The 27,877-nt window shown below is 35.8% G+C and overlaps 3 protein-coding genes across 3 annotated transcripts in view; 2 read left to right on the top strand and 1 right to left on the bottom strand.

The window, feature by feature from the left end:
* Positions 1–330: 330 nt before the first annotated feature.
* Fur1 (Furin 1) overlaps positions 331–27,877 on the bottom strand; it is a 249,244-nt gene continuing 221,697 nt past the window's right edge. Inside the window, exons 4-11 of the mRNA XM_036377147.2 lie at positions 24,481–24,726; positions 24,272–24,400; positions 23,340–24,214; positions 23,041–23,214; positions 20,932–21,050; positions 17,378–17,532; positions 10,851–10,929; positions 331–1,650 (exon numbers count right to left, since the gene is read on the bottom strand). Of these exons, the coding sequence (XP_036233040.2) occupies positions 812–1,650; positions 10,851–10,929; positions 17,378–17,532; positions 20,932–21,050; positions 23,041–23,214; positions 23,340–24,214; positions 24,272–24,400; positions 24,481–24,726 (2,616 nt within the window). The 3' untranslated portion in view covers positions 331–811. The remainder of the gene's footprint in view (positions 1,651–10,850; positions 10,930–17,377; positions 17,533–20,931; positions 21,051–23,040; positions 23,215–23,339; positions 24,215–24,271; positions 24,401–24,480; positions 24,727–27,877) is intronic.
* On the top strand, positions 21,344–22,776 carry LOC106615953 (uncharacterized). Its single transcript, XM_014232368.3, has one exon. The coding sequence runs from the start codon at positions 21,639–21,641 to the stop codon at positions 22,425–22,427; it is 789 nt and encodes a 262-aa protein (XP_014087843.2). The 5' UTR covers positions 21,344–21,638; the 3' UTR covers positions 22,428–22,776.
* Positions 24,817–26,625, top strand: ND-49L (NADH dehydrogenase (ubiquinone) 49 kDa subunit-like). Its single transcript, XM_014232366.3, has 2 exons — positions 24,817–25,082; positions 25,160–26,625. Exons 1-2 carry the CDS (start codon positions 24,890–24,892, stop codon positions 26,518–26,520), a joined length of 1,554 nt encoding a protein of 517 aa, XP_014087841.1. The 5' UTR covers positions 24,817–24,889; the 3' UTR covers positions 26,521–26,625.

Here is a 27,877-nt window from a genome sequence, read left to right as displayed (position 1 = left end):
GGTTAAGCTCGGTGGTACATCACTCATTCCGTTCATTTTTTTAACAACTCTTCTTCTTCGTTTTATGACGAACTCCCCGGATTTGTAAACAGTAGTATGTTGCTTGTTAGTATCTTTTTTTTTTAGCAAAATTAAGGTTATTCGTTCGAGGCTGGCCGCAGAGCCTCTGCTATGCATCGAATGCTAATAGGTGTTGGCAACATAAAGTTTCTGGCGAATCATTTGTTTGTGAAAAGTGGTAAAGTTCAAATTTATCAGATGGTATTTATGTAATTTAGTATTTATTAAACAAATATTTTAAAATTATACAATTTTATTTGGAAAATATAAAAATTACTAATCTTATAAATGTATTTTAATAGTTCCAACAATTTTGCAAATACTTGTTCTGTCCGTAATTACTAAGCTTATCTTAAAATATTACAAACCAAAAAGGGGGTTGGAAGCTCGGTATTCAACATCAATTTTACAAATTCAGTAATGAAAAGATAGTGTAGTCTAAATTATTATCTAGAAATGTTTATTCAAATGATATTTACATATCAAATAAGTTTTAAATGAGTCTTACTTAGGAGCTCTTGAAGACCGTACTCGTATCTTTTATTGTAATCTTTTGTTCGTATTTAAATTTCATTAGTAGATGAAAGCGCATTGACAACTATTAAGAAAAACTACTCTACCAGTATTACCACAAACCCTACCTAAAATAAAAATATTACTTAATTTCTTACAGAGAAATAAAATTTAAATTAAAGAAAAAGCGGCAATATCACCACCTTTGCACATAGTTGTTCCATTAGAATGGATATAGCTAATTATGTTGCGTTGTATCAAAAAGTTCTACCTCTGAGTCGCTTATCTCTACGGCTTCAATAATTGTCGAAGCCAAATCAATTTCGATTGTCGATTCGTCACCAACGCAAGATGCCTGCTCATCTTGATAGACGCGCACTGTGCCGTGTATGTCCTGCTCCTCTTCATCATCAGCTTCGTCTCCATCCTCTTCGCCTTCGGTTAGCAGCGCTACACGATCATAGCTGACATTCGGTAGTGTGACTACATTTCTCGTTGTGCTATGGTTTCGCCAGATCGGTATGCGTAAATTGTTCCGGCGTGCTGCCGAAACAAAGATAATGACGAGAATGATGAGCAACGTTGGCACCATGATTAGCGTAAGATATACAATGCTCGTCGGATTCATAGCTTTATCATGCTCTACGCTGTCGACCGTTTCGACTTTGGCACTGAAGACGTCTTCGAGTCTATTACCTGAACTACGTTCGGCAAAGATGTAGCAAAATGTTTCATTTGTGCGAGGTATTTTACGCAATTGACTGCCAGGCGGACAGGTGCTGCATTGCGAATTTAGTGGTCCATAGCAGCGCTGACAGCTGTTGTCACATTTATCGCAGCGCCGCAAATGTATCGGCTCCAAGGGTTCACTGGTGTCGGCATATAAGCGCACAGCTTCTCGTCTGCGATCGATCGATTGTAATTCATCGTCGTCGGATATATTCGTCTTGGATATGATGTTGTCGCTTATTGTCGCCGTTCCGTTGGGCGTCGTGCTGTCGTTGAGGATGGCGTAGGTGTGTATGGGACATTGTTCGTAGCAGTGGCCATTGTAATAATATGTGGACGTGGTACATTCTATTGGCACGGATATAAGCGAGAGAGGAAGAGAGAAAATATTAGCGAATATTATATTATTATGTATAGGTGTGTGCGCATTTTGAATGTGAGTGTGATGTTTGAAAAGAAGAGTTTTCATTTAATACAAAAAACCAACGCTACCGAAACCAAATGCAAAATAAATACCAACACCAATTCCATAACAGTTACTTAAGCAGAAATTAATATACTTTTGCGAGCTTTTAACAAAAACGCATACATACAAGCAAGATACAACGATCTGCACAAATAAAAAAACGATCTCTGCAATAAAAATATATATATACTATTACAGCACAAAAAGTAAAATAATATCGTTCTATTAGGATAAGTTAGTTAGCATATTACTGTTTTAAATGGCCTGCCACTCATTTGGCACACTGGTTCAGTTGGTGTAAACAGATTGGGATCTTCTAATATGCGTCTGTTTATGGGTTTTTCACGGAAGAACGGTAGAAATAAGTGGACTAGTGGTCGAAAAAGATATTTTGAGACTCTTTTAGGCACTCAGCACTGCTAACTGCTTTTAAACAGAGCTCACGATTTTATAAAGTGCTGTTTCCCCGACAATCGAAGCCGGTTGACGTTTCTTAGAGTAGAAATATGCCACATACCCTTTCTCGGTGTATCTTTTTTCTTCCTAGAAATGATCACAGAGTAAACATATACTCGCATGACGTTCTTTGACATTTTGTGAGGTAAGTTGAGAGACCATTGTTTATGTTGTAGACTTTTCGAATCCGGAATCGTTTCAAAACCATATTCCAATAAATTGTAACATACACGAAAATTTCGGTTTTATGGAGAAATAGAATTAAACAAGATAACAGAGTTCTTCGATACATTTGGTTTTCGCAGCAGTTTATTGTTTAAAGACATGAGATTATGTTTAGTATAAAAGTATTAAATCTAAGGTACTACTTTGTCTACAAACTTTTGCTTTTATTGTTTGTATGTATGTACGTGCAAATAGGTATACTAACAATGCAAACAAAATAATTAAAATATTTCGCGAGAATACAAATTTCTTTAAAATGGAAACAACATTTTTAATAAACAAAAAAAAAACAATCAATACGGTAAAGTGCAGTATGCAAAAAAAAAAAACTTGACATACAAATATGTGTACATTTGTACAAATCTGAAAAATATCATTTATGTAAGCATGCTCAAGGAAATTGTAGGCAGGCTAAGGAACATATAAGTTAAAAGAAAACCACTTAACTTATATATGTGTATATAATTCCAAATAAATCCTACACATGAACTGCGTACATAAATTAAATTGAATTAAAAAGCGGTGTGTCCAAGCCATACTTAACATGTGAGCGCCTTAATTAATTTTAATTTTTCACAATTGTTTGTGAAGACAATGTTTTAACTTGCATGAATGAATGTACATATATAATTATGTACATATGTATATGCAGTTTTCATATTCTCCTATTCATGGAGCTTTTCTTATTACTTATTTGCGAATAAAATTTATTATTTTTAATGTTATGATTTAAATTAATTAGTGTTGCAATTTATGAATGCGCATTGTTAGCGAAAATAATAGTTATAACAAACAATATTTATGTGTTTATTTCATAGTGATAAAAAGAAATATTTGACTGAACTCACCTTTGACTATTTTGAATGATTTAGTTGTGTGTCATTTCGATTTGTAGTTTTGAAAGAGATAAAGTGGTATTTAGTAACGATTACTTTAGTATTATACAAAATGTGGGCTTAACGGTTTTCTTATTTATTCATTTGAATTCGATTACTATTGCGATTCTAAATTTTCTTGAAGCATTCCAACTCTACGCTCTACAAAAAGATTACTAATACACACAGAAACCATATGTGTTTAAAGTAAATCACAAGAGGACAACAGGACAACAGTCTACACAGTTTTTCCAGCCCTTAACAATACATGGTCTTATAGTTTATGAATCGTTTGTATAACATCGGTTGGTGTAATCACAAGTGGTGACTGATGACCCAACTAGACTCGCAAAAGGTCTATTGTGGCGTTCATTTCTTTATACGCCACGACCGTTCAAGTCCATGCCTTTAATTCTTTGCCACAGCAAATGCTGGTATCAAAGCTGTGGACTGTTCGTCCTTGAGGAGTAAATAGCTTCAACTTTATCCTTGAATTTTTCAAAGATATCACTGCTTTAAAGCCCAAATCAAACTTATATCATTTAAATAATTTTAATCTTTACTAAATTTTTAAAGGAATTCAAAAAAATTTTATGATTTCGCCCTCTGCTTTGAAAAGTTCTTATGATTTGGAGTCTGGAAATATTGTCAGCTTTTTTTTGTTGGTGTGTATCGCTCTGCTCGTCGGTCTGCTATGTACCTGGTAAAATGCTTCTTCATATCTGTTTTGTACCAAATTTATGCTTTGTACGAAATAAAATACATGAATTTTGTGAAAACATATTTTATTCTTCGCATGGCTCTCATTTCCGATTTTCTTGCTTTTGTCTATGCAATTGTTTATTAATTTTTCAATTACTTTATCAATTACTTAAGACTGTAGCTACTGCATATTACATTTAAAGTTAAATTAATTTTTCGTTTTATATTTACACGTAATACATACATACATTTATGATTTTTATTATTTGTTGTTTTTTATTTACTTTGTTCTTTAATATAATTTATTGTATTTGTTGCTTCGCTATGTTTATTCTCGTTTCTGCTGCGGTAGTAATATGTTCTTGTTAGTTATTTATGTATACAATTTGTTTTTAATCTGTATATTTTTTCTTAAATACTAAATGCATATAATTTTATGGTATATTACATGTTTTTTGTTGTTAAATATGTATGTATGTGCTGACACCCATTTCATATGTTCTTGATTTACTTTCTTTGCCTACTGCTGGAGAGGAGAAAATAATGGATTCATTCACTTGCATTACATAATCGCATTTTGAGGCTTTTTTCCTTTGCTGATTTTCTCCTTACATACAAACATATCTATTCTGTGCCCTTCTATTGGCTTTAACATTGCAATTGGTCGTGTTTTTGTAAGCTCCCTATTCGCTCTTCGCTTTAGTTCCCTATTCGCCATTTTCTATTTAACTTGGATGCTATTTTATGTTTTGTTGTTTTCTCTATATTTATTTTTTTTTGGCTTTTGTTTTACTATTATATTATATTTCGCATCTGCTTGCTGCCGTTAGAGTACTATACATGCGTATGTACGTATGTAAGATATTTGCATAAGTCATAAGTACCGATGCCCCATAAAAGTTTATTTTAGCAATGGTTTAATATTAGAAATTAACAAAATATAGCTTAAACAAAATCATAATAAAATGTTATTGCAAAAAAGTAACCAGATCACTACAATAACAATGATTCATAAGTGGTTAAATACGAAATCTACACAATTATACCAAAAACAAAATTTATATATGTATTTATATGTATTTACTATTAATATTTTAGGGAAATTTTAGTAACAAATTACTTAATATTTTTTTCCTATTTGTGCGTTATATTTGCCTGCAGCTTTTGTTCATTGGCTAACAAAAACAAAAAAAATTGCTAATTAACTATTAAAAAAAATTGAAATTGTGCTACTAATTTACTATTACTCAACGCTCTCCCACACGCGCATTTATATATTATATGTATGTACATATTTATGTATAACGGTTTTGTTATTTACTCATTTTGCTCGCCGATACATATTCTAATACTATATCATAAAGGGTGCAACAAAATGGAGCGCGATATTTTGAGTGGAATATTTACCACCGAATTTTTTGTGTTTTATTCATGGAAAAGCACGATGAAATAGTTTTGTATCTTGTTCATTTTACGAACAGTCGTATTTCAGATATTGTAAATATGGTACTCTATTTTGGCACTCACTATTAAAATGCATTTGGGTTTTTCTCAAGCTGTTACTTTGCTACGGTTTATTATCAGTATTTGTTTTTTGTTTTAAATTCTAAATAAATAACATTCATTTACTTAGTGTAGGCATGGTGGGTGTGGAGGTTCAACAAAAACAACAACAAAAAGGCAATAAACATTTAAAAAAGTTTAAAAAATGTAAAACTGGGCATAAAAGAGAGGATAATATTCAAAAAAATTAATATATATATGTATTGACATTTATTAATAACAAATCTGGACAATTTTGGGTTTAGCTAACAGTATTGCCAAATGTAAAAAATAGGAAAACGTTTGTATACAAGCTGCTTGACGTACCTATACAGATATCTTATTGCTTTCAAGAATGATATGTTAAAAGACAAGATTACGCCAACCGAAATAATTTGACGTCTTTCATATGGAATGGGAAGAGGAAGCCTGGAAAACTCTCAAATACTTGTAGTAGCATGCAAATTGTAAACAAAAACGTAAACACTTTTATAAATTTGTGCAATTAACTTAATTTATTAGTTTTTGGTGAAACCATTTTAGTGAAATGAATGGAATAATGTTACAGGAAAATATTTGAATAATTTTTACAAAAATACTTTCATCCATTGACAACATAATTACCAAATAAGTGAATGATTAAAAGGGATTGTGATTGCGATGTATCTAGTGTAGGTTATTTTATTGTCACAGCCTAAACCGAAAAAACTAACTTTAAATACTTGTCATAATCTTGTCTTCTATCATTCTTGATTGCCTTCAATAAAACTAAAAGTTCTAAAAATAAATTTTGCATCAGAAATTTAGTGGAGGTTTTTAAGCTGAAAGGGCAAATGTTTTGCGGTTAATTCTTTGCATATACATATGTATGTATGTATAAATAAAATAATATGTACTTTCGGCTTGCAAAGTTGACTGTTATTATCTATTTAATACCGTTATTTAAAGAGTAGTATGAAATATACTTTAACAACATTTTAAACATTCTAAATTGCTAACCATATAGCCCTTTCAGCTTTATAAATTATCCTCATACATATGTACATGTGCAAGTACAAGTATGTATATAATATTATATGCATGTGGTTATGACGAGCGTTTATTGCATTTAAATATTCGTGTACATATGTATGTGTATTTGTAGTAAACATAATTAACAGTTATTTCATTATTTATAATATTGCACTCAAGTTACTTTGATTATCAAGGAATTGTACATATTTATTGATAGAAAAAATATTAAACTTAATATTCAAATAGTTTACAATAATCATACAATTTTAACCAATATTAAATAAAAAAATTATTGAAAAAAATGGCAAGCAAATTGAATAATGTTATCCAAAGTAAATAAAAACCAAAATGAGAAAATATTGTCCATATGTGGTAGAATTGGGGTTCATCTCACATTCAGCCAATAATTCTGAGTTTAACTTCTTTTATATGAGAAAACTGATCTTTGACAGCGCTGAATACTCTACCTATGATTAAGTAACTAACTCGTCAGGAGTCAGAAGTAGCCTCGTACTATTATAGAATCTGCTGCCTGAAAGTGATTGGAATTTGAAGTTGAAAGCGCTCTATATATATTGTGAATTCCCCAAAACTTTTAATATACTATTTATATTTTTAAAAGAAAATACAGCTCGTTTGTTCAGATTCTACATTTATACGATTCTATAGAATTTGGATTATTTGAGGCTTTATGCACTATTTTACTAAGCAATCAGAACTATTGATTAAAGTGTTCAATTTACACATAAATACAGTTTGGTATTGTATTTTTACGTACGTAAAACGTTTTTTTTTGATATGTAAAAAATATAATTATAGTATGTTCAATAGATTGTTTATAAAATTAATTGTATTGTGCATTTCAAATTTTCAATTTTAATTGCAAATTCGTAAATTTATTTAGCATACGATATGGAAATTATTGTTCAAAACTTTCTTGCGCTCTGTGATGCTTAGATTTTTGCTCCAAAAAGAAAACATTTGAATAGTTCTAATGTCATAAATATATAATATTATATGAAACTTTCATTAGTCGGAACAAATTCAATATGTTATTTGTTAATTTTACTTTATATGTTACAGCAGCGCTTTGTTTACGTTAATATCATTTATTTCTAATTTCTTATAGTTTCTTGATCCTTAAAAATGTTTGCTCTTTGAAACGCAGGAACTTTTTGCTTACATAAATTTTGTATATTAGTTTTTTATGCGCATTTTTGCATTGCGATCTGATTTTTAATTTAATACTAACCCTATTCTGTTTTATTTACCTTTGTATATTAACCTAATACGATATTTTATATTATATATTTGGCCAACATTTTAGGCTGAAAATCCTACCACCTTTTTTGTGCTTAAACTATAAAGATTTGTGGTGAGCTTTTTTTTAATTATAAAAAATACGAAAGCTTAAATTTAAAAAAATATCTAAGGCTGAGCACAGTAGAAGGCTTTGCAAAAAGCATACATAAGAATGGCATAATGATTAATTGCTGTCTTCACTCGTTGCTTTTCCTTGTTGCTTCGTGTCGCGCACTAATCTGCGCTTAGCCTTATATAATATATGCGGGGTAAATTGGAGTGGACCATGGTAGCTCTATTGTCAGCGACACATAATTCGATTTATAAATAAATATTTATGCATCTGTTTTGGAGAAGATATGCTTCACTCCATATTTAGTTCGCTTTTTCCACTTTAAAGTTATTGGAATTTCTTCTTTATTTAAAGTGCAAAATGTAATAAATGCGAAAACTGAAACTTTTCTACTCTGTTGCAGTTTTTGTTAGTGTTGAATTTAATTATGTTTTTTTTTTAATTAAATTTGTTTAATACAACCTAGATTATGTGTATATCCTTGCAAGCATTTTTTAATAATTCATTTCAAATAATTTAAAATTTGAAAAAATTTTAGTAAGTCTGATCACTTTTCAGAAAAAGTTTAGCGAAAGTTTTAATAAAATGTGCTTCTATATATTTTCCTAAAAAAATATGCACTCATAATCCAAATAATTGCTTTCCCGTTTGCACTAAAACTATTAATCTTTCATGCATTGAGAGTAAAGTTTATATTGCGGTTGCAGCAACAAGGTTACAAAAACAGTTGCTTTTCATAGAATTTAAGTTTGTAAAAAATATTCTTCAGATGTGCGTGAAAGCATAAAATATACGAAATTATTAACTTTTAAAAAATACAAGTATTTTGCGGAAAAATGAAGAGAAATGCTTGCAAGCAAAAATAATTGATTTGCACATTTTTTTCCTTTTGATTTTCCGATGACAAGCGAATGTATTTGTTTTTGTTGCTCTAGGGTGGGTGCTTTAAATTCGAACTAAAAAACAAAAGTGGCAACAAAGGTTAATTGATGGCTGTTAAAAAGCAAGTGGATATATAATATATAATATATGCCGTATGTGTTCATAAAATAAAAGTACCATAGCGATGACTCTGACTTCAATTGGCTGTCATCCGCTGGATAAATGACACATGCCACATACATGTAGGCAAGTAAATACAATGCAACAAATTCATGAAAATTTTATTCGATGTAAGGGTTGGTAAGTTGGGAGTGCAATTTGGTGAATTGCGCGGTGTTGTTGTCCGCTTCACGTTTAATAAGTTGGCCCTTTTGACAATTTATAATATTGTGCATGTATAAAAATTACAAAAAAGTGCTACACACATACATACAAATACGTCTACGTATTTATGCAAACATTAAATGGAGCGCAAAATGCATTTTGGCAGGTTTTTCTTAAATTAAAAAATATTGGGAAACTTTTATAAGTAATGCTTGTTTTCCGTGTTTATTACTAAATACACAAGACATTTATTGTTTAGCAGTGTGCAGCGGGAAGACTTGGAAATTTTCAATTACTTATTATTTTTCGAAAAGCAAGTATTTTTAATGTCTAAATTTGTTTTTGTTTTCCTACAACTAACTACAATTTTGACAAGAATATGAAAAAACCCACACACACGCAAGTACACTCTGTTATTAAAAAACGCAATTCTTCTTCGATATTCACGATATTCATTCCATATTTTTAAATAAAAGCTAGATTTTTTACCACTTTTATTTTCAATATTCATAACAGAGTTCGAAAATATTATTATTTTATATTTATTGCATCGGAGCGATATGAATTCTAATGAAGTTTGTGTATGTGAGCACATTTTGAAGAAAGACAATAGAAATACAACTTAAAATTCTGGTTGTACTTGTATTTATAAACATGTAAGTGGCTAAAATTTACAATTTGAAAACCCTAAATATCATTTTTTTACTTTCGAATTTCTTATAGATTTAGTAAAAGCCATCACTTCCAGCGTAAATGCGAATATATTTAACCTACGCGGCAAGTTTAGTAATTTTTAGAGCATTAAAGTTTTGAATACCCAGTGTAACACTCCCTAATTTTAGTAGTTTCAAAAAAAGTGGGTATTTCATTATTTGCCGCTTTTCAGTTTTGCCGTTAATTTATGAGTTATATATAATTTTGCCTCGTCTAAAGTATACTACTTAAACAACCTGTCGGTGTGTTTAACGATTTTCGCATTTCTTATTTAATTTTTCTAAATATCAAATTTTTGAACTTCTCGAAAAAAAATCCCGTGTAATAAAAAATTGTTACCTTAGAGTTTTGCTTAAGTATATTCTTGGGTTAATGTTCTTTTATTAGCTACAACCCGACCTAACCTAACAAGTTTTACATCTATGTAGTTTGGTTATGATTTCACTTTTCATTTTGCTTCATTTAATCTACACAGCACTTTGAAGTTTATTATTGAAATAAATGTAAATATTATATTTTTACAAGAAAATTTTTAGAAGAGGAAAACTTACACGCACTTTACAAACATACATCTTATCTTTTAAGCTTACTGTATTTTTAGTAATATTTTTATTTTAAGTATTTTTTGTGTTTTTGTAACTAGCTTTTTGTCTAAGCTTCAATCTCAATATAAAATTTTTGAAAAAATGTGTTTGTTTTAGAAAACTCTTGCGCGGCTTACTCAATTTGTCTTGTAGTCTACTTATCATTATTGCGAATTTTAATTTGTTTTTTATATTTCTTTTTGCTTTTTGGCTTGACATCAATTTACAGGTTTACTTTATACATTTTTTGCATATTCATAGTTTTAGTTATTGTTATTGTTCTAACAACTGTATCTATCTATTGCCATTTTTGTTATTGCTATTGTTGTTGTTGTTGCAGTTGAAGTTTAATAGTAATTGTGTTAATAAAATGATAATTAAACACAAACCTAAACATCTTTGGTCGGATGTCGCCTTCAGACACGACGCATTCGTCTTATCATTGGACATCACACTCGATTCACCGACCTGCAAATAAAGTTATAAGAATAAATTTAGTATTAAGCCTATATACCATATATGGTTTAACTTGCTGCACAAATAAAATAGTAAGACGACATTCAAGAAGACTATGATACATACATGAGAACTGTATGCTCAATTATATATGTAAATACATATATTTTTTTATACTATACATATGTAAATATTATGTGATGTGAAAAGATTTGAATTTTTACAAAAACTACATCGAGAAATGGTGTAGATGCCTGCAAACGAAATTGCAAACCAAAATCCTCCTTCAGCTACCTTATTCCGTTGATTTGACTTTCCGCCCTCTCAGTGACTTGTCGTGAGTCAATTGAAACCATAAAATTTAATTAAATAATTAATTAGCATAAGTTCGCCACGGCAAAGGCCGATTAAAAATGTATGGAAAGTTGCACTGTAGATGGTTTTACTCAAATATTTAATGAGGTATCCGCATACTCTCTTGTATGAATTCAACTCGATAACTTTTTTGTTGCTGTTATATGTAACTTTTGACAAGGAAGCAGAAGCGAGCAGAAAAATGGCGTATATAAGACAGCTATAATAGTAAAACTAAGCAAATGTGTGCTGGAACATAAAAACGAAAAGTACATTAAAATGGTGTGGACTTTAAACCGTTTTTTATTTAATGGCATAAGAAGGTAACGTACGGCGTAAAAATACTCGGTTCATGTAAGTGGCAAAGTTCAAGGGCATGGCCCCACATAGATAGGTATTTAGGCATATATGTATAAGTGTAATTGGATTTGGAAACTTCGGATCTTCGGGTTGCCTTGGTTGGCAACTATTTAAAACGCTACAAAACCAGAAAAACCGAAGAATAACTTCAAGTAATCGTGGAGACTTAAAAAGTGAAAAATATGTGCCAGAGAATGCCAAAAAAGCGAAGCAGCTATTAACTGTAGCAATGCAAAGCGCCGTGAGGAAATTTGTAGGGAAAGCGGCAAATAAAAATTGCAACATTGTTATTCTTATATATATGTATAAATGTACTTTTGTTGTTTTCACTTTAGAGCACTGAAATGACTCAGCGCGGTCACTTTGCTGGGCGCTTTGACCAAACGTGTAAGTGTGTGTTTTCCCAGCGTTGCAGTGGAATGTGTTTTGCCGCAAAGCAGACATTTTGGTGTACGTACCAATTCGTATACATATAAATGCCTGCTCGGCATGCCACGGAATGTTGCATGTTGCCGTGCTGTCTGCCACAAGCGATGGCATGACCAATGGCGCGCATTTTTCGGCTAGCTGCCTTTGCAGGGGCTGTCTGCGTGACTCAAACCTACAAAGTGGCCTAACTGTCTGCAATATAATGGCGTTCTGTTTGCCCGCTGGTTTGTCCAGTCCCGTTCGCGAGTGCATTGCTTTTAGACGCCAACAAGTGTCATACATGCAACTCCTAAATACACTCGTAAATTTAAAATATCTCAAGGGTCTTAGCTGAATAGCCGCAGCGCATAATGTATTTGCTTTTACTACGGCTTTGCTTTGCTAACTTGTGTGCACACATACCGACCCACAAATACACAGTCGTAAATGTTTATCATTTATTTATTTATTTGTGCATTCCGAATGCAACAACTGTGGCAACTATCACGAGTGTGTCCTGCCAACTTGTGGTGGCAAGCTGTTGCCTTTACTCTGGACGCCATTCAATTTATTTGCTTTATTTATATACGTACGTACATACATACCGTATGTCTATTCTCTATTTGCCGCCTTTTGCCCATTAATGAAACGCAAAAATTGCAACCAGCAGGGCACGCATGCACATATACCATATATAAGTTTGAAAAAGCGAAATATAACGAAGATTGGTTAATAGCTGTGGAAGGGTTGTCGAGAGAGATAGTAATGCTAGCGGCCGTGGCAACAAGCGCAAAGGCAGCGCCCAATTGCAGACGAATTGGCGGCAGCAGGTTATTCAACTTTTAGTTTATTATATATTTTCAACTTTGTTGTGATATCTATATGAATGTTTTTGTTTCCATTAACTTTTTCGAAGCCAAGTGCTTTGTCTCGGTTTGGTTGGTAAGCTCAGTTTAAGAAACAAGAGTGGAAACAAAATGTCCTTCCGCACACCAAATATTTTCCCTACTAACATTTTAATGTTTATTTTTAAGTTTGTTGCACTCGCCTCCCCACTAATTGGAGTGCGGGTTGTGAACCTCAGGTTTACATTGATTTGAAAGGACAGTCGGTAGAGCAGGTATAGTATGTATGAATTTCGCTATCAAATTCGTTTTGTTCTCTAACGGTACTCGTAATATCCCATAAAATGTGGTCGTAGAAAAAAAACATATATATTTAATCAAAGATCTAGCACTTTTGGCTGCTTTTATTACGATTATTTGTCCTATATAATTAGGCGTTTTCGTCTGCACTCTTCCTGCAACTGTCTAAAGCTTGTGAGAAGTTAAAATGCGCACAGACACAGTAGAAGCTAAGAAGTGGCTAGCACAGGACGTGAAGAGGTGAGAAAGAAGGGGCAATACGTAATCTACTTTTGGCACTTCGACTGGTGTTAAGTGAGATAATTGAGCGCTGCTATAAGGAATATTTGCATATCAGTCCCTATGCCTTGGTTGCTTGTGTTGTTTCCAATTTCATGCGACTAACTTTCTAATTTTCAGAAATTTCGACGTGGATTTGCAGGGCAATCGATGAACTAAATTAATTTCACCTTAAATAATGTTGAATGAGGCTTTCTGAGGACTAGAATGAAAAAGTATTATGTGTCACAGCATTCCATAATATTTAAAACACTTATCTTTTTTGTTTCTCAAGTTAAGAACAATCTGCCTGGCGAACAAAGTTGATCAGAAATTGGTTTCTTAGAATGTGACCTGACCATTAAAATTCAATAAGTCTTATTATATGCTCTTTGTTCACACGAGTAATAGCGAATCCAGTTGGCTTAGAGAGAATTATTCTGCTGGCGATAAAAAGTGTACACACTTCCTTACTTATTTTCAACAAATTTAATTGATTTGATTTCAGCTTTTTTAGTGCTTCATTTATTTTCGTTATCATTATATTTTTTTGTTTCTGCTGCAGCTAAGCAAAAAGCGTCATCAACTAACCAGCAACGACAGGCATTAATTCAACCAACTAAACCAGATCTGCTGGCAGAGTAAAGAACCACAAACGCCAGCGCCGGTTTATGGGAGCAACTCAAATGCAGGGCACATGGACTCGTTCGTGTATGGCAGCTCACTGAACTGGATGAGCAAAAGTGGGTTTGGCGGTCGAATGAGCGAGCGACATTGGCAAATTGCCCGCTGGCAATGTTGTCAGTACATCACAGCGAGTTGGAATTGCCAAAAATGAATTCAATGCAGATTTCTGAAAATCGCCTTTCAAACTAATATACAAGTACTATGCAGAGAAGAGAAGGCATATATGTATGCATATTGGGGTGGACCTGTTTTTGAATAGTAGGAAGGTGTTCTATATATTGTGCTAGTCAGCATCAGAACTTCAAAATTATGATTAACAAAAACGAATTGTTTTTTACGATTTTATATTGCTTCTCATCATATAATTTTGGGATCCCAAACTATGTATTTGTATATAATAGTTGGATCATAATAGAGTTGGAAAGTACCACCCATATGCATTTGCACAAAGAAATAAATAATAATTTTGAAAAAACGGAAACAGCGATCTAAAGATCATCTACAAATAATAACCTAAGAAGGCATTCATGTATATCGTACTTACGAAAAGTGGACAACCCTAATATTAAATTTTGTATTCCTGTTTATGTAATGATTTCTTGCAGCGCTCGATTGGTGGTCTGCTGGCGATGAAATTGCAAAAGCAGCATCATTACCGATATCAACCAATATTGTTGGCCTGCGGACATATGTGCAACTAACCTGCATACATACAAACATAAAAGGGTAACAGCTATGTGGATGCTGGCAGAAAGGGTAAGGTAAATTGGCGTAAAGCTCAAATTGCGATGCACCTAATTTATGCGGGTTTTCACATAATTAGAGTTACTTTCTCCTCAGTGGACAAAAAAATGCAATGATTCTTCGCATCACTAATGAGGCTTTAAAAAGCCATAAATACCAGGTGTACTGGTATGAAGTGAGCGTTAAGATACAAATGTGTTGGTAGGGAACATTTGTTGTGAAAGGGCCTTAATTTTTTTCTGGGACACGCATTGGCTGAGCAGCACTTCGATTTCTACGCAGAAGTCGAAAATTGGGTGTCTGATTGGTTTGCTTCAAAAGACGAACATTACTATTGGCATGGTATCCATAAATTGCCAAAAAGGTGGTCAACATGTGTAAAAAGCAATGGTCAACACTTTGAAAACATTTATTTTCTTTTCCATTCAATATTAGTATAATATTTCATTTTCACAAAACAATGTACATACTTATTTCAAACCGGTAAAATAATTCACAGATATTTATTAACTGCAAATCTTTCACATTTTGCCGGTGAAATGGTACGGAAAATCTTCACTGCCCTATGCAAATTGAAGCAGAAGTCAGTCAGCGGCTCGGTTGCTCCATTGCCAAGTGCATTTATTCAAATTGAATGGAAATTTTAAAAATTCATAAACCTCACTGCCTCACTGACAACGATTGCAGAAGGACAAGAACTGTAATTTACTCAAACACAACAACATTTACATATATGGTAGGCTCCCCTTCCTCCTTGGCAACGTACATTTTCCTCCGCCCAAAAGATGGAATGGCAATAACTTGCGGTGTCTCGAGTCGTGTCGCTTCCACCTTTTTCTTGGTGCTGTTATTTGCAACTCACAACAAGCTGCGCGCAAAGCTCTGAGCAAACATCTACATGCACATATGTACATTGGAACGAACTCGTATGTCGGCTGGTATCGAGAGGCCACATTGAAATTCTATGCAGTCGAAGACCAAGCAAGGCTTGGCCTTTGCCTCTATCATGTTAATTTCTGTGAGTGCTGTTTTTACAATAAACTTGCAACAACAACACACATACGGTGACCACTGTGTGTGTGTGTATGTTTACCGTAATTGCACAACGCTTGTTATGCATATCCAACATGCCAGAAGCAGAAGCTAGTCCGAGCATGCCGTTAAGAATGCAAGTTGTAACTGGCCACAAGAATATTTTCTCAGCAAGGGCTTTAAAGTTTAGAGACAATTAATAAAGTGTTTTAACTTTCACATTTTCGGGAATAATAAACAAAAATTATACTTTCCTGACAAACTTTTAATTTCCATGGATTACGACCCTTTTAAAGGGGATAAAGAACTGTTCAGTTCAGAGGTTAAAGCATTGGCCGTGGACTTTTCGGCTCGCAGATGTATATGTTATGTATGGTACATTGTTAAGGCAGCTTATGTAGTCTTAATATTAGCTGGGTACTTGATTTCTCTTTTCCTTTTTATTGCAATAAAATACGCAAATTTTCTCAATTCATTTGATTTGACTTAAGCTACTCTAATATTTGGGAAGAGATGTTTGTGCGTAATACATACGATTTCTATAATTTCATTGTTCAGGGTATATTAAGTTTGCTACGAAGTTTGTAACACCCAGAACGAGACACTATAAAATATATACATAAATGATCAGCATGATGAGCTGAGCAAACTAGTCCCTCAGTTTTTAAGCTATCGATCTTGTCCTTTTCTCTCTAAGAAGCTGCTCATTTGTCGGAACGACCGATATCGGACCACTACGATGATCAGAATAAAGTGTTTGGATGGAAAGCTTTTTCATTTGACGAGGTATCTTCACGAAATTAGGCACGAGTTATAGCATATAGCTGCCATACTAATTTAACGATCGAAATCAAGTTCTTGTAAATAGCCTTTGTATTTGTGAAGGGTATTATAGCTTCGGTGCAACCGAAGTTAACGTTTTTTCTTGTTTTTATTTATTAATATTTTTATTTTATTTTTACCTTGAGGTTTCACACTGTCTCCGTGAATATACTATACATACTAAACTTAGGAATGTAGCTAGAGCCAGCTGAATTATGTTACAAATCAAATGGCGTTATAAGAAAGATCTACTCTGTCGATATTATACAGTATGCTATATCATAAACACGACGATTGAGATATCATAATTTTCCTGCCTCTCAGAGAGACTTGTTATTTCGTTATAGTGTCAGTAGAAAGTAATAAAAACAGAAAGAGTTAAATTGAAAGAATACTGAAGTAGTAGCTTGACGAAGGATTTCAGTACTAAACTGCCCTCCTGTAAAGGGTGTCACAATGATTATTATGTAACTAAGAAAGTGGCCTCGTTTTGATGAAATGAAGTGCATTTATTTATGTTTGGATCAAAGTGTTAAATATAAACAGATTTCCTCAAACATTTTGAACTAAAGTGCAAATATAATAAATGTAATCACCCTGAATGGATATATCTATCTACATGTAATTATACAATTGCAATGAATAATTACCTGCTGCATATTTCGCCATTGCAGATTGGCATCGTACTCGATGTCGTTGTGGGCCATATCATTGCCAAATAGACCATCACTAATATGGACCGCGTCTTCCGGTTGGGCGGGTGTTTCTGTGCCATAGAAAATCAAGTCCCATTGTGTGATTTGCGCTATAAAGGGAACAATGCAAATTAATGTTCAATAGAAGTTTGTAAAAATATTACGCATAAATAGACGATAATAGGGGAGCTAAGAAAATGCAGCTAAACTAAGTATGCATGTGCAGACGTTTATAAAATATCAATACAGGTAGCAAGAATTTCTTCTACGAAAATTATGGTTTTAATAAAAGAAATAGCAAAATACGAAATTTATTCGAGCTTAAACGTGATTAGGTCTAAGTGGGGGTGTGTTTGGGTATTAGAAAATAAACATGCATTGTAATTGTTCAATATGTTGCCATTGACTTTCAATTTCGAGCAAAGCGTAGAAACTTAGCATGCAAAAGGAACATGAGAATGTGGAACAAAACGGAGTACATGAATATCTGTGCAATCATTGCTTAAAGAACCAATTGCAGTACAAAGTCCTCATATTTGCCAAATAACATGGGCTAAGTTTAAAGGTGAATGCATCGCCATGCCTCGCAGAATATATTTGCGTATATATGTATGTATATTTATGCAATACATGTTCCAAGAGAAAGTGTAGACTGAAACTCATGCATTTTTTAAATACATGAAAGTTGAAAATTTACGGCGCCGACTAGAGTTGGAGAGCCAATTGCAATCGCTCGAGCGTTTGAACAAGAGCCTTTAAGTATAATAGTAAAATACTTGCAGACAATTATGAATGAAAAATTTACAACTTCAGCTCAACAACTCAAAAAGTCACAAGTATCTCTTAAATCCAAAAATGGTGAACTGCGAAAACATTCAACAAGAGCAGCTGCTCTTAGTCCCGTGTCACTATCCGGCAGTTTGATTGATTGCTATCGCGTACGAATGTCTGTAGCACTTAGTCCAATTGCAAGGCCGAAATCTGCTACCATCGGCCATAACAGTAGAAATGGTTGGCAATAAGCGAAAAAATCGGGATATCGATCTGCCTTAGAGTCTTTGATTGATGACCCACACACGTACTCATATACAAGTGGTGTCAGCGTCAGTTGGAAAACGAACGGATTTAAGAATTTTTCACCCATTTGCATACCAACAATGTGGCGCGTATATTAGCTGGCTGCAGGTGACGTTTCCTTTGTGTGCAGTGACTTTTATGGCTCTCAAATTGAGTGGAATTTACAGCTTGATAAACGAGTTTACTCGCGTAAGTCACTATTAATAGATCAATTAAATTTTTTAAAAGGAATTCTTAATTAAGGCAATATTCCAATGTTGAAATTTTTTCCAATGTTTTTGTCCGTATACAAATTGGAATGGTAGTTGATCAGAAACTCTAATAATAATTTTAACCGCTAATTAATAGAGATAAGCGCTGTGGGAGCAGAAAGTTTGATCTCTTACTACCTAGCTCTTATGACCTAGTTTTTAAGGATGACAATAATGTTTATTGCGCTGACTAAATCTCTATAAAATTAAGTACTTTGAAACAAAAACTTAAAAAATTGCAACAGAAAATTAATCGCTAATACGCATCGCACTAATATGCCAAAGAAAAAACGAAATGAAAACGTTAAACATTCCGTGAACATGTTTGACTACCATTGCTACTGCCACCATCCTTGCGGTTGGGCAACACGCCGATTACACCGCCAATGGGGCGCTGCGTGCCGCCACTAACTCCTGCTGCCGCGAGTAGTAATTGCTGCTTTTTGATGATCTGCTGATCGGGCACAAAACTGGGCGAGGACTTTTTGGCATTTTCACGTGACGGCTTCGAAGCGCTGCCACTGTTGTTGTTTTTGTTATTGTTTACACTGTCGCTGCTGCCACTATTAACCGCACTCAACATTGGTCTGAAGGTCTCCGCTTCATAGTCCAGCGGCGAAATGCCTGCAGTGGCAGCCAGTTTGCGTTTTTCAGCTTTCGATGCTGCAGCGGCTGCTGCAGCAGCCGCAGTGTCCTTCTCTTTTGGGCCCTGATATGGTTGAAACTCGGGAAAGATTGCCTGTATTTTCTCGTAATGTTCGAAAAGTTTCGGAATGCGCGTATCAGTGAATGAGGCAACCGTGAGTTTTTCGTGCGTTTGCAAGGGTAACAGTGACTCCTTGATTTGTTTTGTTGCCTTGACAGGTAACTTTGAATAGCTGGTCATTTGCGTGGCTGCAGTTTTGGCTGCATTGTTGGCGATGGCTGGGTTAGAGTCAGTCTTAGAGCTTGCCGAGTTGGATTTGATGGGAGTTTTACCGTTTTGACTGTTGTTGCTTGGGCGCATACCAGTACTGGTTGTAGTTGTTGTAGTCGATGTTATTTCACCAACAACCTTCCGGCTCATCTTTTCTTCGTACCCCTGTAGACGCTCCGCTGATTGCGCTTTCGTGCGCCCTCCTTGTTGTGAAGATTTTCCGGTTGACTTGCCATTTCCGTTCCCACTTTGTTGTTGTTGTTGTGATATACGGTAGAATTTGTTTTTCGTGTTTGTAGATACGGATTGTTCCTTTTTGTTCGCCGAAGACTTGTTACCACTCCCGCCGCTACCACCCTTACCGCCATTAGCCTTCTCACCAGACTTCCCCTTACCTTTAGCCCCCTTTCCGGGTTTTCCACTCTGCGATGCCAATATGACGCCGTAGGTCGCTGAGATTTGCTGATAACCGGGCGGCTGTATTTGCTGTTGTTGTTTATATAATTGTTGTTGCTTTTTACTACTTCCGTTAGCGACATTCAACAATGGATTATTCGCGCTATTCGCGGCTGTGTAAATGGATTTATTCGACTGTGTTGGCAATTTAATGGGAATTTTGACGCCCCCGCCTGGCATGGCGTTGATGGCGCCAACAATGCCAGTTGCTGAATTGCTGCTGCTGCCGCCAATGTTATTGGACGAGATGCGTGGATATTGTGGAGAGTAGATCTGATGGAGGTTCGTTGTGGTGCTCGCCGCATTCGAATTTGGCGTGGTGTTCTCAGCGGAAATGGCGCGGGGCGTCGATACGGGGTCATTGGGGTCTATAGGCAAGGTCGTGCCGTAGAATATTAGCGACCACTCACGTAGTAAGGCGTGACCTTTTCGTCACAATGGTTTAGTGAAATGCACGTGCGTCCGTGTGTGTTCAATTGTTGTTGTTAGTTGTGTAATTGCACGGTTTCATAGTTACAGTTATGATATATTGTTAGCGCAGTGTAGATTTTTTGTTATTTTTTTTTAGTTTTTGGTTTTGTTCGGGATTAGTAACATAATTTAAATTATTTTGATGTTGTCATAATATCACACAAGCGCAGCATGTAAGTAAATGTATAAGTTCGTATAACAGTAAGTGGTTAAGTTATATTAGGCAAGATTAAAAACTATATGGTTCAACTCAGACCAACTTACATACTTATCGTTAAATGTATGGTTTGCATATAAATTGAAGATTTCTGGGGCTGTAATAGCACAGCATGACTTACCCATATAGCGACCCTCGTTGTGTATTTCTAACTGCCAATCGCCATGCGGCGACTCTCCCCAAGTATGGACGGACATGAAGGGCCATTGATTAAAACCAGAACGAGAAACATCATGACTACTGTAAGTATAAAATTATAAACACGATTATTGTCAACATTCATTGCTACCTACATTCTACTTGTAGTCTGAGATGTGTTAGATGATTTATGACTGTCAGAAACATATCGATAAATATTCTAATAAAAATGGTATGAAATAATTATTTGTCTTTAAAACTAAATTATTTTTTGTTTTTTATCAAATAATTTGAGCTCAAATGTCGATTATTGGGTTCGCCCAAACTTTGTGGAATAAATTAAATTATTTAATGTCAATACAGAATTTGTTGAGTCTTAACTATTGTTGTGTGGCGATAAAAGTGATCGATAATTACAGATAGTTCGCGTCCTACACATCAAATTTTCTTTTGAAAAAGTTTCATTTCAAAATTCTCCCAATCTTAAAATTTGCTTTTGGAACGGAACTCATAGAAAAATATTAAGAATACATTCTCTAAAATATTCAAAAAAGCCACATTACGCACCCAAATATATTCAAGTACTATCTGCAATTATCAACAGAAACGTTAAATCAACAAAACCTAAACCAACAAAATTTCCAGCAAATATTAAACTCAAATCACCAATAAGTTTAGAAAATTACAGAAATGTCTTTAAGACGATATCAGCCACAACAGAAGAAGCAACCAAGTTATAACGCTAACATAAATGGCGGTGCTAGTTTCCGAACAAGAAACAGCATTGCTGATAATTTAGAAGAATATAATACTCCAGATCCTCACGCAGTGGCTAGTTCCGCCTCTTCCATTACAACGGTATTGCCGGTAGCAGCCACATCTAGCACTTTAACGACGTCGGTAATACCCTCAGGCTCGGCCACAACTTCCCATGCGCCAGCGGTGACCGAGCAAATTGCTAATTTGCTAAATTTGGCGCAACATCTATTGAGCGATGTGCGTGAACAACAACAGCGACAACATCGACGGCGCCACCGCCACCGCCACCGGCGAGAGTCTCGCCTGCTAGCCTGCACGCCATATCAGCGGCCAAATAGAGAGGCGTTTCACACTCCACAGGAACATATTGACAGCAATGCGTGTGGGTTTAGCGGTGCAAATGTGAATACCGTTAATATAGGAGAAACATGTGCGGTCACAAATGACAGCGCCAACTCTACTGGTCAACAACAATCGAGACATATACAATTTTGCAAACGCGGCGGCAGCAACATCAACAACAGTGGAACTAGTGAGGATAATATAAATTTTCAATGCGCTATTTGTTTGGATTCGTATCTGTTGCATCGGCCGATGGCCACTCAGTGTGGACATATATTTTGCAAGCGCTGTATAAGGCAGTGTGTCCACTGTCAGGGCAAGTGCCCTATGTGTAATCGTAATTTGAATTCCAAGAGCATGTTTCGGGTGTATTTTTGAGCCTTTTGTATATGCGATTGCTTGGCGAGTTAGCGAGGTGGTAGGTCAGTGAAGGAGCCTGCAGACAACGCAATTTGTATTTTGAAATTTTTGTTGACATTTCTTTGTTAAACATGTTTGTATGTAGGTGCATTTCAATATGTACGACTATGTATGCCTTTTTGGGAAATTTTCTTTTTTAACTTGAATATTTTGTATGTTTTATGTTCATTTAGTGCTAATCTTTACAATACCTCCAATATTTGATTATGTACTATTACACATATATCTACCTATGGAAGTCCAACCAACAAAAAATATACACAATTTGTTTTTAAATTGAAACAATTGATTCCCAATTGCTAAACGACTTTAGACGAACATTTGTTAATTTTTTGTTATTGGTATAGTAAGTATGACTTCTGAAAACTACGAATGGACATTTGAAGATATAAAAAAAATCTTTTATCTGTTTACACGATGGTCAGCGCCGAAGACAACACGACCTCATATTCTACCCATCTAGACTTTTCAGGTGCATTTTTTTAATATTAGCCCTAGATCAACCATTAGTCAAATATTAGCTTATTGGATGGTAGTTAGTCTCTAGCTAGTTAATCTGTTACCGACTTACCGTGATGTTAATAAAGTAACTTTGGTGCCTGCTGGTGACTTGAGGTTCAACTGAATGTCCCCGCGACGTTGTGATGTCAGTGTGATTTTTGCTTGAACATGCTCCAGGTAATAGACGGATGAGCAATGTTTTACAGTTAATTGTAATGTGATATAACTTCTGGGCGGAATGACTCTTTGAAAAGGAAGAAAGAGCGATTTAATACATTTTTAGTGATTGTGAGACCTCAATACATAGTAACGAAAGATCTATGATCCAATTATAAGTTCTTTAAAGCGAAACGCTTCAACATTACTTACTTGTCCACATGTGGCGCATTAATTTCGCAGCGTTGTTGTTCTGGCACTGTTTTCCATTTACGTGCCACTTGCACCATCGCTGCGGCATCCATGAGACCATAGCCGAACGAATGGCTAATGCGTCGACCGACGCCGTTTCTCGACCAGGTTGGATCACGCAAGTTTGCCGGCTTTGCAGTACGCACCACAATATGTTGCAAATCACGCCACGTCAAATTCGTGTTCGATTCGAGCACTAGCGCTGCTATACCGGCAGCCAGCGGCGCCGATGCTGAGGTACCTGTATGTGATACTGTACACGAATGATGCAAGTCTGTCGTCACCACCTGCTTCTCACTCTGTCCGCCACTACTGTACGTGGTCGCCAATGTGGAACTGCATTTCTCCGAATACCAGGGTACGTGACCCTCTTCGGTGGCACTAGATATTGACAGTGTCCAAATGGAGTTTGTATAGCCGTCACAATTACAATTGTCGAACTCACGACCGCCATTACCCGAAGCCCAAATAAATATGCTACCTTTGCCTTGACGCCCTTTAGTAACACCTTCAATGAAGGCGCGCTGCGCCAATTCGCCAGGACCATCAACCGTTTTACCATCATCGTCGGGCCCCCACGACGCGCTATAAATGTCGATGTGATTCGGATTGAGTGATAGGGAGCGCGCCTCGACGGCGTCCGTAACATCGCCATCCAACATTCGGACACCGCCAACACTGGCACCAAATGCAATACCAACCGCACAGATTGAGTTATTGGCGGTGGCGGCCACTTCACCAGCGCAACGCGTACCATGACGATTTGAATCAGTCATGTCGTAGTGTGGCATTGGATCGTTATCGTGGCTGTTGACGTCGTAAGACGCTTCAGGGTCCTAAATGAGGTATTAGTGTTGAGAATGTTGCGATTATTTCATACAAATTGAACTTACATAGTTGTGCTCGATATCTGGATGGTCCGATTCCAGACCGTCATCAAGTATTGTCACCACAATACCCTTGCCGGTGATGCCAGCCTGCCAGGCTGGTACAACATTCATATCCAAGCCGCCACCGCGATTCTACCACCAAAAGCAAACGAGTTTATATATAAGCAAAACGATTGCGAGAGATAGTGGTTTTCCTGCCAGCTGATACTTACCAGATACCACATTTGCGCCCATTTTGGGTCATTTAGAGGAACTGTATCCACCTGTGAGAGCGAACGTGACGATGTCCTTGACGGGCGCATACGTATGTAGTCACGTTTCTGACGCGATTTTGCCTGCTGTTGCTTAGCCCATTGCACTCTGTGATCCTCGTCAAGGCGTGTCTGATGCGGCTGCGAGGGTGTCAGTGAACGCTTTGAGACTTTATGATGAGCGAAATGGTAGTGGTTTTCGAAAATCTGAAAATATAATTAAAAAAGATATCAATAAAAAGTACTGTATGTGCTGCTTTTAGAATAGGCAACCTTTTCGAAATTTAAAAACTTGGCAATTCACTTTTCAAAAACAAAAATTGCTTTGAAGAAAAAACTCAAATTTTTTGGAGAAAATAAATAAGCGAAAATGTCGAACGCTTGGAATAATATTTTGGAGATTTTTCTACTCAAATTACGCAGCTCCAAGCAACTGTCTAGCCTAAAGGACTACTCGAAACAGGTACTGACTAATCGGTTGTTGATAAAACCCGATCTTGGCGATATTTTTAAATCCTCTCTGGCAAGAATGGCTGTGGCAATATTTTTCTTGAATCACAAACGTAAGTTTTAAGAACAAGAACGAATATACTTACATAGTACTAATCAAACACTTCTTCGTCTAAATTTTGCGACCTAGAACCGCGCCGTTTAACTTGCACGGAAAAAGCTGAGAAGCAGGCTAACAAGTCATCTAAGTTAGAGCGAAAGGAGTCAAAGCACTGGTACCCAGATCCAGAATATATGAAACAATTCGAGGGCTGCGTTATAGACGGCCCGGAAACTTCACGCTTCGACCGTTGGGCGGGCAAGACACCCTTACAAATAGATCGCTCTTTTCGTACTAAGTTTATAAACTTTGGACCGGCACATCCAGCAGCACACGGGGTCTTACGCATGGTTTTGCAACTTGATAATGAGACCGTTCTTTCTGCCGATCCACACATTGGCCTGTTGCATCGCGGTACGGAGAAGCTAATTGAAAATAAAATGTACATGCAGGGTCTACCATACTTCGATCGTCTCGATTATGTGTCATGCATGTCGAACGAACTCTGCTATTGCTTGGCTATAGAGAAACTGTTGGGATTGCAAGTGCCGAAACGTGCGCAATACATACGCACAATGTTTTCGGAGATCATGCGTTTAACCAATCATACAGTGGCCTGCGCCACTGCTGTGTTAGATTGCGGCGGCATTACACCACTCTTCTGGATGTTCGAAGAACGTGAGAAGTTGTATGAATTCTGTGAGCGCGTCTCGGGTGCACGAATGCATGCCGCATATATACGACCGGGTGGTGTGGCTTACGATTTGCCACTCGGGTTTTGTGATGATCTTTTCGACTTCATTTGCCGCTTTAAACATCGCATTGATGAATTTGAGGACCTCATCACAGACAATCGCATTTGGCGTATGCGTAATATCGGTATTGGACGCATAACAGCGCATGAGGCAATGAATTATGGTTGCTCTGGCGCGGTCTTGCGTGCTACTGGCGTAAAGTGGGATTTGCGCAAGACACAGCCATATGATGCATATCCGGAAATCGAGTTTGAGGTGCCAGTTGGCGTTAACGGCGACTGTTATGACCGCTACTTGTGTCGTATACGTGAAATGCGGGAAGCATGTAACATAATCAATCAATGTCTCAATCAGTTACCCGCGGGTGAAATTAAAGCGGATGACCATAAAGTCTGTCCACCGAGGAGAAGAATCATGAAGAAAGGCATGGAGGAGCTAATACATCATTTCAAATATTATACACAAGGATTTGCAGTGCCACCAGGCGAAACTTATACAGCTGTGGAATCACCAAAGGGCGAGTTTGGTGTCTATCTGGTATCGGATGGCACTTCAAAGCCATATCGCTGTAAAATTCGTGCGGCAAGCTATCCACATTTGGCTCTGATGAATAAACTAACTTATAATCACTTCTTAGCCGATGCAGTGGCCATTATTGGATCATTAGATATAGTGTTCGGTGAAATCGATCGTTAGAGATTAGATGGTGAGAATTTGAATTAATGATAAAATAGAATTTAAAAAAAATTCAAGTCAATTAATAGAAAGAGTTACGGATAAATAAAAATCATTTGAAATGTATTTATATGAACATTTTTCGAGTATTTCGAAATGATTCATATTCGTGCAGTTCTCAAGTCACAATTCGGTAGGGATCCAGATTTTTGAACTGTTTAAGCGTAATAGGCAAGACGTATTGCCCCCACAGGGCTTATTATGGGGGACTGGTAAACTAATTTATGGTAAGACAGGTGCATTAGGATGGAAGATCCTCTTACTTGGAACGACAGAAATTGCATTCAGTACTTCAAGCGGAATAAAACTGCTGGTTATCTGGTCTAGAAGGAGTTTTGATTACTGGAACACTGCTTCAGGCATATCAATTGACATAATATCAAACTTTTTGATTATATACCAGTGTATGAATGTAGGTTTGTATATAAGTTCTCACTCACATCACCCACGATTAACTTTACAAAGAGATACAATAACAACAACTATGCGTAACAAAGGCTGCTAATTGAAAATAAAAAGTTAAAAATACTTTAAATTGCACTCTGGTTTCGCTATTTATTAGTAAACGCATTTTTCGAAGCATTGCATGTATACGTGAACTTTCAACAATGTGGCAGCACACAGCACCAGCCACAATTAAGTGTCGCTTGTTAATTACTGCTTAACTAATTAAGGGTTAAATGGCTTAATGAGATTTATGCAAGTGCAATAGCAAAAAAAGAAGCTCTCGTCACACTCACGCTCATGAATGCTCCCCTGAATGTAAAAGACAACAAGAAAAAACGTTAACTTCGGTTGCACTGAAGCTATAATACCCTTCACAAATACAAAAGCTTCTTTAGATAAACTTGATTCCGGTCGTTCAGTTTGTATGTAGCTATATGCTATAGTGATCCGATCCGGAGATTCCATTATTGCTGATAATAATGATTCATTTCAAATTTTGTGAAAATATCTCGTCAAATGAAAAAGCTTTTAATGCAAGCACGTATTCTGATCGTTCAGGTTGTATGGCTGTAGTGGTCCGATAACGGTCATTCCGACAAATGAGCAGCTTCTTGGTAAGAAACGTCATATCTTAAATTTAAGACCGATATCTGAAAAACTGAGAGACTAGTTCGCGTATATACAGGCAGACGGGCATGGCTAAATCAACTCAGCTCATCATGCTAATCATTTATGTATATTTCTTTATGTATTTATGTAGGGTCTCCGACGTTACCTTCTGGGTATTACAAACTTCGTGGCAAACTTAATATACCCTGTTTAGGGTATAAAAAAACAACTCTTGGCACATAAATACATATGTGAAAAATGT

Source organism: Bactrocera oleae, chromosome 2, assembly GCF_042242935.1.
Source record: "Bactrocera oleae isolate idBacOlea1 chromosome 2, idBacOlea1, whole genome shotgun sequence".
In the NCBI taxonomy this organism is placed as follows: domain Eukaryota; kingdom Metazoa; phylum Arthropoda; class Insecta; order Diptera; family Tephritidae; genus Bactrocera; species Bactrocera oleae.
The sequence above is the reverse complement of the archived record's forward strand: the minus strand, read 5'-3'. Positions and strand labels throughout refer to the sequence as shown.

Coding starts and splice junctions, on each gene's coding strand:
- LOC106615953 (XM_014232368.3), top strand. CDS start 21,639: ATGTCTTTAAGACGATATCAGCCACAACAGAAGAAGCAACCAAGTTAT.
- ND-49L (XM_014232366.3), top strand. CDS start 24,890: ATGTCGAACGCTTGGAATAATATTTTGGAGATTTTTCTACTCAAATTA. Junction 25,083..25,159: donor ATTTTTCTTGAATCACAAAC/GTAAGTTTTAAG, acceptor TTTGCGACCTAG/AACCGCGCCGTTTAACTTGC.